General features: G+C 48.3%; 1 protein-coding gene across 1 annotated transcript in view; it reads left to right on the top strand.

Moving 5' to 3' along the window:
- Positions 1 to 12,413, top strand: part of LOC306649347 (S-adenosyl-L-methionine-dependent tRNA 4-demethylwyosine synthase TYW1-like) — a 71,596-nt gene extending 59,183 nt beyond the window's left edge. The window contains exon 4 of the mRNA XM_079120245.1: positions 12,074 to 12,413. Within this exon, the coding sequence (XP_078976371.1) occupies positions 12,074 to 12,295 (222 nt within the window). The 3' untranslated portion in view covers positions 12,296 to 12,413. The remainder of the gene's footprint in view (positions 1 to 12,073) is intronic.
- Positions 12,414 to 12,890: the final 477 nt, after the last annotated feature.

Genomic DNA, 12,890 nt, shown 5'->3' with positions numbered 1-12,890 from the left:
TCTCAGGTGATTTCCTGCGTCCATCCTTGTGTTTATGCCTGAGCTGTTGGAGTTCTGTCTGGAGACTCTCGCCTGTCCTGCATCTAGGTCTCTTCTGTGTTTCCAAGCTTCAGGTCTTACCTGAGGTCTCTGATGCACTTGGAGTGTACTGTTGTGCTGGTGAAACGGAGGAGTCCTGTTCAGTGTCCTCATGTGGACACTCATCCTCCCAGCACCACTTACTGAGGAGGCTGCCCTGTCTCCACTTGGGTTTTTGGCACCTTCATCAGAACCAGTTGGCAGATGATGCATGGATTGGTTTCTGGGTCTTTATTCTTTTTCGTTGGTCTCTCTGCTTTCATACAAATACCATGCTACTTTTGTGACTATGGCTCTATAGTATGTACTTTAAAAAATTTTTAATTTGTTCTAATTAGCTGTATGTGACAGTAGAATGCACTTTGATACATCCATGCATGATGGAGAATGACTTCTCATTCTTCTGTTGTACTTGATGTAGAGCCACACGGGTCGTGTAGTCATGTATGTACATAGGGCAATGGTGTCCTCCCTACCCCATGCCCCTCCTGTCCCTTCACTCCCCTCCCTTCACTCCCCCCTACCTAAAGTACCTCTGTTCTTTCCTAGCCACCCCCCCCCCATTGTGAATTAGCATCCGTGTATCAGAGAAAACATTCAGTCTTTGGTCTTTTGGGTTTGGCTTATTTCACTTAGCATGCCAGCTCCATCCATTTACCAGCAAGTGCTATAATTTCACTCTTCTTTAAGGCTGAGTAATAGTCCATTCTATATATATACCACAGTTTCTTTATCCTTTCATCTGTTGAAGGGCACCTAGGTTGGTTCCATAGTTTAACTATTGTGAATTGAGCTGCTATGAACATTGACGTGGCTGCATCACTGTACTAGGCTGATTTTAAGTCCTTTGAGTATAAACCAAGGAATGGGATGACTGGGTCAAATGGTGGTTCCATTCCAAGTTTTCTGAGGAATCTCCACACCACATTCCATAAATGGTTGCACCAATTTGCACTCCCACCAGCAATTTGAGTGTGCCTTACCCCACATCCTTGCCAACACTTATTATTGCTTGTATTCTTGATAATTGCCATTCCGACTCGGGTGAGATGAAATCTTAGTTTTTTTTAATATTTTTTTTTAGTTGTAGATGGACATAATACCTTTATTTTATTTATTTAGATGTGCTGAGGATTGAACCCAGCACCTCACACGTGTTAGGTGAGTGCTCTGCGACTGAGCCACAGCCCTAGCTCCAGTTACACCGAGTGTGTGTGTGTGTGTGTGTGTGTGTGTGTGTGTGTGTGTTGCTGGGGATTGAACCCAGAGACTTGTGCATATGAGGCAAGCACTCTTCCAACTGAGCTACATCCCAAGTCCCCTTAGTTTTAATCTGCATTTCTCTAATTGCTAGAGATACTGAACATTTTTTCATATGTTTGTTGATTGATTGTATTTCTTCTTCTGTGAAGTGTCTGCTCAGTTTCTTTGCCTATTTATTGATTGGGTTATTTATTTATTTATTTTTTTGGTATTAAGTTTTTTCAGTTCTTTATAAATTCTGGAGATTAGTGCTCTCTCTGAGGTGCATAAAGATCTTCTCCCACTCTGTGGGCTCTCTTCACATCGTTGATTGTTCCCTTTGCTGAGAAGAAGCCTTTCAGTTTGACTTTGAAGTCAGATTTTGTCATGCCTCCAGTATTGCTTTTCTGGCTCAGGTTTGGTTTGGATATCTAGGTTCTTTTGTGCTTCCGTGTGAATCTTAGGATCGTCCTTTCTGTGAAACATCATTGGTATTTTGATGAGAACTGCGTTGAATCTGCAGGTCTCTTTCTGCGACAGCGTTGGTTTCCCCAGCCCCTGGCCTTTCCTCCCGTGTCTCGAGGTTCTTTGGTGTGTTTCCGGATGCTTACTGCGTGTCTTCCACATCCCTGGCGAGGTTATTCCAAGGTGTTTTATTGATGTTGGTTGGTATTGTGGCTGGGAGTACTTTTCTGATTCCCTACTCAATTTCAGTCTGCTTCATTTTGGTATATGGAAGAGGTATTGATTTTTGTATTTTTTTTTTTTTATTTCTGCTACTTTACTGATTGTCTTTCTGTGGAATCTTCAGGATTTTCTGTGTGTAGATCATGTTGTCAACACATGGTGGTGATTTGAGCTCCCTCTTTCCTCCTCGCACCCCATTATTGCTTCTCTTCCAGATTTCTAGATTTCTAGTACTGTGTTGAGGCAGCGTGGCCACAAGGCCACCTCCAGTCCCAGAGGGATGTTAGGGTTTCATCCTTAGGGTGGTTCTGCCGTGTCAGTCTCCTTGTCCTTCAGGTATGATTCTTCAGTCCCAATTTGAATTCGTGGCTTCTTTTGAGAAGGGGAGTTTGTTTTTTTCCTGAGTTTTCTCTTGGTCCTTTAGTTGTACATGACAGTAACATGTATGGTGACATGTCTCACGTAATGCAGGGTAACGTCCCATTCCTGTGGCTTTACGTGATGTGAGTTACACTGGTTGTTTCAGGCAGCTGTTTCGTGCTGTGGTGCACAACTGTAGAGGAAAAGAGGTTTACAGTAGGGCTCAGGTTTCAGAGGTCTTAGTCCATAGAAGGCCGGCTCCATTCCTTGGGCTCAAGGTGAGGCTGGACATCAGGGCGGAAGACAGTGGCAAAGGAAGCAGTCACATCACAGACTCCACTCTCCAGATACAATATACACACCCTGATTCCCACCTCCAACCACACCCCCACCTCATTTAATCCCATCGCGGGTCGATTCACGACTGGGTTAAGACTCTTACAACCTAGTCACGTCTCCTCTGAACCTTCCTGCACTGTCTCACGTGAGCTTCGGGGGACCCCTCATAGCCAGCCATCACACTGGTCGTGTATCATGTGAACACAGGAAAGGTGTGTCTGATCCATTCACTTTCCCACTCCCACCCCCTCCATCCCCTTCATTCCCCTTTGTCTGATCCAGTGAACTTGTACTCTTCCCTTCCCCATTATTGTGAATCAGCATCCGCATATCAGAGAGAACACTCAACCTTTGTGTTTTGGGATTGGCTTATTGCACCTAGCATGATAGGCTCCAGTTCCATCCATTCGCCTGCAGATGTCATGATTGCATTCTTTGTGGCTGAATAATATTACACTGTGTATATACACCACTTTTTCTTTTCTTTTTTTAAATTTTTAGTTGTAGGTGGACACAATACACGTGCCAGGCAAGTGCCCCACGACTGAGCCCCAGCCCCAGCCTCTCAGTGTAGTTTTGATTTGCATTTCTCTAATTGCTAGAGATGTTGAACATTTTTTCATATACTTGTTGACTGATTGTTTTTCTTTTTCTTTGAAGTGTCTGTTCAATTCCTTGGTCTGTTTTTTATTGGGTTTTTTATTTTTGTTTTTGGTGTTAACTTTTTGAATTCTTTATATATCCTGGAGATTAATACTCTATATGAGGGGCAGGTGGCAAAAATTTTCTCCCACTCTCTAGGCTTTCTCTTCACTTTATTATTTCTTTTGCTGTGAAGAAAGCTTTTTAGTTTGATACCACCCATTTATTGATTCTTTTTTTTTTTTTTTTTTTTTGGTCGTCTTTTTTTTACACATTTTATTTTTTTTAACATATTTAAACAACTTTTTCATTTTTTATGTGGGATCAAACCAAGGACCTCAAGCATGCCAGGCTACAACTCTACAACTGAGCTACAACCCCAGCCCTATTTATTTATTCTTGATTTTACTTCTGTACTTTTGGAGTCTTGTTGAGGAATTTGCTTCCTAAGTCGACATGGTGGAGATTTGGGCCTACTTTCTTCTAGTAGGTGCAGAGTCTCTAGTCTAATGCCTAGGTTGTGATCTACTTTGAGTTGAGTTTTGTGCAGGGTGAGAGATAGGGGTCTAATTTCATTTTGCTACATACGGATTTCCTGTTTTCCAAGCACCATTTGTTGAAAAGGCTGTCTTTTCTCCAGTGAATGTTTATGGCACCTTTGTCTAGTATGAGATTTCTGTATTTATGTGGGTTTGTCTCTGTGTCTTTGTTTGTTCCACTGGTCTACATGTCTGTTTTGGTGCCGAGACCAGGCTGTTTTTGTTACAGCTCTATGTAGCGTAGTTTAAGGTCTGATATTATGATGCCTCCTGCTTCACTTTTCTCTCTGAGATTGGCTTTGGCTATTCTGGGTCTCTTATTTTTCCAAATGAATTTCGTGACTGCTTTTTCTATCTCTATGAAGCATGTCATTAGAATTTTAATAGGAACTGCATTAAATCTGTATAGCGATTTTGGCAGTGTGGCCATTTTGACAACACTAATTCTGTGTATCCAAGAGCAGGGAGCTCTTTCCATCTTCTAAGGTCTTTAGTTTCTTTCTTTAGCGTTCTGTAGTTCTCATTGTAGAGTCTTTCCCCTCTTTCGTTAGGTTGATTCCCGAGTCTTGTATTTTCTTTGAGGCTACTGTGATGGGGTAGTTTTCTTGATTTCTCTTTCTGTTTCCTCACTGATGTGTACGAATGCAGTTGATTCATGGGTATTAATTTTATATCCTGCTACTTTGCTGAATTCATTTAATGAGTTCTAGAGTTTTCTGGGTCTTCTAAGTATAGAATCATTTCACTGGGAAATGGAATAGTTTGAGTTCTTTTTTTCCTATTTGTATCCCTTTAATCTCTTTTGTCTAATTGCTCTGACTAGAGTTCACAGGACTGTGTTAAATAGAAGAGGTAAAAGAGGGCATTCCTGTCTCGTTCCAGTTTTTTACAGGGAATGCTTTCAGTTTTTCTCCATTTAGAATGATATTGGCCGTGGGCTTATTTAGCACCAAAAGCCTTTACAATGTTGAGGTAAGTTCCTACTCTCCCTAGTTTTTCTAGTGTTTTCTTTCCTTAATGTGTCTTTGTCTGGTTTTGGTATCAGGGTGATTCCAGTAGCTTCATAGAATGAGTTTGGAAAGGTTCCCTCATTTTCATGGAATAATTTGAGAAGTATTGGTGCTATTTTTTAAAAAATATTTTTTAGTTGTCAATGGATCTTTTATTTATTTATATGTGGTGCTGAGTACTGAACCCAGGGCCTCACACATGCCAGGCAGGTGCCCTACACTGAGCCCCAGCTCCAGCCCCTGGTGCTGATTCTTCTTTGAAGGTCTGCTAGAACTTGACTGAGAAGCTGTCTGATCCTGGGCTTTTCTTAGTTGGTAGGCTTTTGAGAGTGTCTTGTATTTCATTGCTTGAGATCAATCTGTTCAAATTGTATATATCCTCCTGATTCAGTTTGGGTAGGTCATAGAGCTCTAGAAATATATTGGTGCCTTCAAGATTTTCTATTTTAAAGTATAAATTTTTGAAATAGTTTCTGACTATCTTCTGTATTTCAGTAGTGTCCATAGTGATTTTTCCTTTTTCATCACAAATTTTAGTAATTTGTTTTTTCTTTCCCTTTGTTAGCGTGACTAAGGGTTTATCGATTTTATTTAGTTTTTCAAAGAACCAACATTTTGTTTTGTCCATTTTTTGAATCGTTTCTTTTGTTTCAATTTTGTTGATTTCAGCTCTGATTTTAATTATTTCCTGTCTTCTGCTTTGGGTGTTGGTTTGTTCTTCTTTTTCTAGGGCTTTGAAGTGCAATGCTAGGCTATTTATTTGTTGACTTTCTATTCTTTTTAATGAATGTGCTCAATGCTATGAACTTCCCTCCTAGCACTGTCTTCATAGTGTCCCAGGGATTTTGATATGTTGTGTCGCTGTTCTCATTTACCTCTAAGTATTTTTTTTATTTCGTCCTGATTTCTTCTGTTATTCAATAGCATATTATTAGTCTCTGGGTGTTAGAGTAGTTTCTATTTTTTTTATTCCATTGTTGATTTCTAATTTCATTCCATTGTGATCTGAGAGGATGCAAGGTATTAGCTCTATTTTTTGTATTTACTATGAGTTGCTTTGTGGCATAAGATATGGTCTGTTTTAGAGAAGGATCCGTGTGCTACTGAGAAAAAAGTGTATTCAGCCCTTGATGGATGAAATATTCCATATATGTTAAATCTAAATCATTGTATTATTTAATTCTATAGTTTCTTCGTTTAATTTTTGTTTGGAAGATCTAAGCAGTGGTAAAAGAGGTGTGTTAAAGTCACACAGTATTATTGTATTGTGGTCTGTTTGATTCTTAAAACTGAGAAGGGTTTGTTTGGTGTACGTAGATGTTCCATTGTTTGGGGCAGATATACTTACGATTGTTAAGTCTTGTTGGTGTATGATTCCCTTAAGCAGCATGAAATGTCCTTCTTTGTACCTTCTGACTAACTTTGGTTTGAAGTGTACTTTGTTGGATATGAGGATGGAAACCCCTGCTTATTTCACAATCTATTCCAACCTTTCACCTTCAGTCTGTGGATGTCTCTGCCAGTCTGTGTCTTTTGATTGATGAGTTTAGGCCATTTACATTCAATGTTATTATTGAGAAATGATTTTTGTTCCTTGTCATTTTGATTTATTTCTGATTTTTAATTTGAATTAGTTTCTCCTTCAATTGACTATTCTTTCTAGTGTAGTTCCTCCCTTTGCTGGTTTTCACTTTTATTTTTCATTTATTGAGTATTGTTTTGTGAGTTCAGTTTCATCACAGATTTTTTTCTCTTCTTTTGAGATCATCATGTGATTTTCACTGTTAATTCTGTTTATAGTCCGTGTTACGGGTATTGATCTGTTGAATGAAACCATCTGATCCTGGCACGTGGTCTTTTCAATGTGCTGTTGAATTGTTTGTGGGTGCTTCATTAAAACTTCTGGTCTGTGTTCATCAGGGACATTGGTCTGCTTTTCTCTTTCTGTTGTGTCCTTTGCGGTCAGTGGTGGCAGGATGTCCCTGGCTTCTGGGGATGTGCTGGGAGTGGCCCTTCCCTTCTGCTTCGGGGGCTGGGTCCTAGCCCGAGCTGGGACGCTCTCTATTGGAGACTCTGCTCCTGCTCCGTTCTCATGGCTTGCCAGTGTCTGTGTGGTGTTCACATTCTCTGGCTTGCTTTTGGTAGACCACGTGCCCAACAGTCTGTCCGTTCCTCAGCCCTCCGTTTTCTGCACTGCTGCCCCTCCAGTACAGTGCACGGCTGCCCTGGGCTTTGCTTTGTCTCCATGTGCACGCCTTCTTGGCTCGCTCCACGTCTCGCGTCCCCTTTCTTGCTGGCTGCAGATTCCTTTGTGCTGAGGTGAGGACTAGATTCAGTGGGGCAGCCCTTCTGGTGGAGCCCGGGAGGAGGGGGCATCAGGGTCCTGGGGAAGACGCAGGGCAGCCCCATGACCCGCCCACCATGCCCCACCTGCCCACAGCTACCCCAGGCCATACACCCTAGGGAGACTGATGAGACCCTGGCTGTCGCCTCCAGTCACGTCACCTCTGAATGTCCCTGCACTGATGGGAGCTTTGTGGTCGCCTTAGAGCTAGACCGCAACACCTTGGTTTCCATCCGTATGTGGTGGTGACCATGAGGACAGTGTCTGTGTTCTGTGTTCCCAACCACTCTGGCCCACAGACCCGCTTGTCTGTCCCCACTGGTGTGGTGTCCTCTGTCCCGGTCAGCTGCCTATTCTGAAGCCCTCTCCCGGCACTTTCTGACACACCTGCCTCAGCAGGCCCCCGCCCTGCCCGGCGCCCAGCTGCTGTCTCCTCTCCTTCAGCTCCTGCTTGGGAGAGCACTCTGGTTTCCTGGGGTCCTGTGTGTCCTTTCAATTTGTCCCTCCTGCCCAGGAATCAACCCCCCGAGGACCCCCGAGTGTGCCTCAGGAGAGGAGACCCCTGGGGCTCACTTCTTTGTTCTCCTCCTGGCAGGCAGCCTGCTGGGCCTGGGCTGGACAGCCAGTGTGGCCTCCGTCCTGCCTAGGGTATGAGCCTGCACCCCTCACCAGGGCCCCGGACTCCTGTGGACCCCTCAGCCTGGAGCTCGAGCCTCGCCTGCTGAACTTTTCGGAACCTTGTTTTGAAGGTCTCCTGCCCCCTGCGTTTATTTTGTTCTCTCCCTTCCCTCTGGGACTCGGAAGGATCTTAAAATCAAGTCTCTTGGCCTAGTTTCTTTTTAATGGTTGCAGATGGACATGATACCTGTTTTATTTATTCATGTGGTGCTGAGGGTCCAGCCCAGGCCTCAGTGTGCTAGGCAAGCGCTCCACCAACCGAACACCAGCCCCGCCCTTGGACTAGAATCCAAGGAAACAATCTTTTCTCCTCTGATTTTTTTTACTTTTCTTTCTACTATTTTACTCTATGTTCTAGAAAATGCTCTTAGTTTTTCTTTCTCACAAATCCTTCGTGATGCTCCTGGGTTGACTTCGGAGTCTGTTCTTCCTACAGCTTCGTTTTCACGGGGCGGGGTTTTCCCGTTCCCGGGACCCGGGCAGCTGGGCCTGCTGCTTCCTTGCTGCCCTTGTGTCCTGGCTGAGGCTGCCCTCTCTCCCGTAGGCTCCTTGGTCATCTGCTCGAGTTCAAGGGTGGAAACGGAAAGGCAGGCTGAGCGCCCCAGTGTGTGGAGCAGTCCAGCCGGTCACTCCTTCTGTGAGGCCCGATCCTGGCACTCACGCTGCCCTCCTGGCCACCGTGGCCTGGAGGCAGGCAGGGCCTGGGCTGCCCTGGCCTGGGGAGCTCCCAGCCCCTCACACCTCTCCTGAGGATGAAGCTCCAGGCTCTTGGCTGGGAGGTCAGGGCTTGAGGTTCTGGCAGCTTCTCCAACAGAATGCCAGCCTGTCTTGGATATCTGTGGGCGACTTGGTGCCTCCTCATCCTCTCCTGGGTGACCAGTGGACCCAGCTTCTGAGCCTTGGGGGAGTTGCAAAGCGTGAGCTGAGTCAGACCCTCAGCCCTCTGCTTCCTGGGCCCTGTCCCCTGGCCGTGCCTTTAGCGTCTGCAGCTCGTGCCGCTCCCTCCTCCAGGCTGTTTTAGAGGCCCTCTCCGTCCTTTGTCCCTTGGAGGGGAGGGCTGCACACGGAGCGGAGGTGAATGAGGAGCTTGGCCACCGTCCCGGTGGGTCCCCGACCCCTCTGACCCCTGCTCTGCTGGGAGGAGGGGAGGCGGCGGGCGCGGGGCCCTCATGCAGCCGTCAGGGCCCAGTGCCGGTGCAGCAGGTGTCCTGCAGTCGGCCGTGCCTTGCTGCGTGGCCTGTGTCCTGAGACCCTGGTGGCCTGTGGAGTTCAGCTGTGGCCCTGCACAGGTTGGCCTCTTCCCACAGGCACAATGTCCCCACGTCTCAGGACGCTCAAGCTCTCTTTATGATCGGGGTCGTCTTCCAGCCTTGTCTGTGTTGGTCACACCAAACATTTGCCCTTTCAGCTTCTGCCTTTTGAGTGGCACAGTGTGACTTTCTAAGCACCTTCTCAAGTGTTTTTCTCCCGGGTCATGAGAGGGTTTTCGGGGCCTGACGACTAAGGGTTCACTTCAGATCGACCTTTGTGGACTGAGAGTCTGCCCCCCAGCCCTGCCACAGCCAGGAGAGGCTCGAGGGACATGGCCACAGGCAGCCCCCAGGCTAGGCAGGGCCTGTTGGAGACTCCTCTCCTGGCCAGGCCCTGCCTGTGGCATTTGCCTGGACTGCCAAGCTGGCCTGGACTTTCTGGTGGGTTGTCTTAAAAACAGCACTTGCCAGGTTTTGGGGTAAGGTGGTCAGGTCTGTGCACTGGTGTCTTCATTTTAAGCCAGGGTAGGGTTTCAGGGTCAGCAGACAGGTCTTCTAGGGCAGAACTTTCCATGCTGCATCAGGAGCTGGGTCGGTTTCCTGAGTGACAGCCAGCAATGTTTTAAAGTGATGTGCATTACATAGAGTTGGTGGGTTGTGTGTGTGTGTGTGTGTGTGTGTGTGTGTGTGTGTGTGTGTGTGTGTGTATGTATGCGCACGCGCGTGCCTGCACACGTGATTGAGCTATAAGACACGTTGTTGGATTTTTTTTTTTTTTTTTTTTTTTACCACAGGCTGGAATAAAAAGACAAGAGTCAAGTCTGTTTCTGTAGCCCGGACTCATCCTTTAGTCCCTCTCAGACTGTCCCTGGCAAGTGGCTTTTGATTGAGTTTGAGGGAGAAGGAGAACCAAGATCATGAATGCTAAGGGGTCAGACTGGCTTGAGAGAGGCAAACCCTGAAAGGAGCAAGAGAGAGGACAGTAGGGTCAGCTGCTTCTCAGCGAGCCCAGCAGGACTGTCCTGTGGGACCAAGTTCTGGGCCGATCGTCGCACCCTTCTCTGTACTCCCCAGTGCCGTGCCTACCCCAGGGCACACGCTTGGTGCTTGGTGAGCACTTGTAGTGCCTGGCCAGGTCCACAGAAGAGGACAGGAAGGAGGGCGGGGGCCTCCTCAGTGGCCTCATCCTGCTGAGGTCGTGCTGACATGTGCCCTCCTGTACTGGTCGGGAGCTCCTCGCGTCCCTACACCTTCTGCATGGACACACCGTGAGCCGTCCCTGTGGTTCTGCGCAGCCCACAGCAGCAGAATTCCATCCTGTTCCCGAGCTGTCAGTGGACAGGAGGAATGCTTTCCATCCTGTGGTCTTCCAGCTTTGCTTGGAGGCAAGGAGGCTGGGCCTAGGCCCAGGGTCCTGAGCGGCAGTGTGATGGCACAGATGAGGAGTCATGCGCCCACAAAGGCTTGTCAGACTGGCAGGGGACACGGAGGTAACGCTGAAGCCATCACAGGGTGCTCTGTTGAACAGCTCAGGCACAGGGTCCTGTGGCTCGGGAGCTGCCGTGGGCTAGCAGGACGCAGGGGGCTTCCCAGAGCAGAGGACACGGACCTGACGCACAGGCTGCTGCGAATCAGACCTGTTGGTGTGGGAGTGAGTGAGGTGGGCCGACTCCTGAGGAGGTGGAGGTGCAGGTGTTTAAGCTCTGCGCTCTGGGTGGCTGTCTCCCGCTTTGGGCCTCAGGCCTTGTGACTTGGGCAGTCTGTCACAGCCGGAAGAGACCACAGCTGCGATCGGCCTGGCCCATGGGAGATGGCGGCCTGCTTTAGGGGATGGGGGACACTGTGGGCAGAGCTGCTCAGGAAGGGGGATGGGTTTGGAGGCGAGGGCACAGTGGAAGGGAGGTCACCCTCGAATCTGCAGCTCTAAGGCTCAGCACCTGGGCCTTTCACAGTGGCAGGCAGAGAACAGTCAGGGCAGCCAGGCTTCGCAGAAGATGCCAGCGCGGGCTTCACGTCTGGCGTGGAGTTGAGAGAGCTGGACACTCTTTCAAAAACTGGTCTTAGCTCAGCTGTTGGATAAGAGAGGAGATTCCATGGTGAATCCCAAATCCAGGAACCTGTGTGTTTTCAGTGATTCTTTCTCAGCTGGATCAGGAGACTCTTCTTCACTTGGTTCCTGGCGTCAATCAGGATTCTGGTTCTGCCTTGTTTTTAAGGCGGTGAGTCGCTGTCGATGAGTCCGGTTTTGGCGTGCCAGTTGTCACGTACACAGACGGTGCCGGCTAGGCTCTGCATCAAGCCTCACCATGCGGTTGGGTTTCCCTGGGAGCTGCCTCAGCTTTGTGCTCGTTGCACGTTGGCTTGAGAAGCAGTTTTCTGAAGAGTGCAAATTGGATTGTTCCTCTTTATTGAATCGACATTCTTAACAAGACTCTGCTAATGAGGTGTGTGTGCACGTTGAACTGACAAGGCTGTGGTCGGGTAGCATTCAGAATCGGAAGTCATTGATTAGGGCTTCGCTAATCACTCAGGCGGAGTTTGGTAGTGGAGAGGCTTCTGCCAGGCGTGCTAATAGCCTTGGAAATCCAGCCAGAAGCACGGCAGCAGCAGGACTGGGGTCCTCTGACCAGCAGCACTGGCAGCTCCGGGCAGTTCAGTGCCCGTCAGCGATGCTACTCACACAGACCCACCTGGCCAGGAGGTCGTCCCATCCCAGTCGAGCCTCGGCACGTGGGCAGCAGCAGCAAGGGAAGCACCTGCCTGGGTTCCGGGTGCTCTGGCGGGAAACCATGTGTGGAACGTGGAAGTTTTAACATGACAGGGAAGAAATCAGGTGTGTTAGTATTTCACTCGGTTTCCCTGTGGGTGTTTTTACTTCTGACCTGACAGCTGTTTTCTCCCCAGTTTAAGATCGATGGAGAATGGTGGACATGGATCGACTACGGCCGCTTCCAGGAGCTCATCCAGGAGTATGAAGACAGCGGCGGGTTGAAAACCTTCAGCACAAAGGACTATATGGCCAAAACTCCCCCCTGGGCAGTGTTTGGTGCCAGGGAGCGAGGCTTTGATCCCAGAGACACGAGATATCAGAGGAAGAGCAGATCGAAGGACCTTTCTGGATGTTGAGCTTGCTGGACCCAGAACAGAAGTCCAAGGTCCTGGGACTGCCGTGACTTTTCCAGGGACAAATCAGGCACATCCCATTTCCTCCAGGTGAGGGCCCCGCAGGGGTCGAGACAGGACCCACACTTGAGGCCTGGGGCAGTTCCAGCATTCTGGCCAGACTGTCCCTGTCCAACTTTACTTCTGAGAGGAGAGTGGGGAGGGGCAGGGGTGGAGGTGTCACTGGAATTGGACCAGCAGTTTTGGACTTGCGAAGCTACGTGGCTGCGCCCTGAAGAGAGTGCCTGGCCCTTCTCTGTGCCCGGGTGTTCCGTGCAGCAGCCGCTCAGCGCTCAGCGGTGGTGCCTGGCCACATGGGTCTGCTCTGTCCCTCCTCACGACTTGAGATGACATCTCCCACAAAGATCGTTTCTAAACACTGCATCCGTGACACCTCTGTTCATCTCTAGCGCTTTGTGAAACGGCTCTGGACCACACTCTGCTGGCCTCTGGCTGTCCCCATGGTCACCGTGGACTGGCACGGTCTGGCGGAGCAGAGGCGTCCTGCAGCAGGGGTGCCGCCTGACTGCCGGGCCCGGCCGGCTCCTGGTTGGCAGGG

This window comes from Sciurus vulgaris (assembly GCF_902686455.1).
Source record: "Sciurus vulgaris genome assembly, chromosome: 18".
NCBI classification, from domain to species: Eukaryota; Metazoa; Chordata; class Mammalia; order Rodentia; family Sciuridae; genus Sciurus; species Sciurus vulgaris.
The sequence above is the reverse complement of the archived record's forward strand: the minus strand, read 5'-3'. Positions and strand labels throughout refer to the sequence as shown.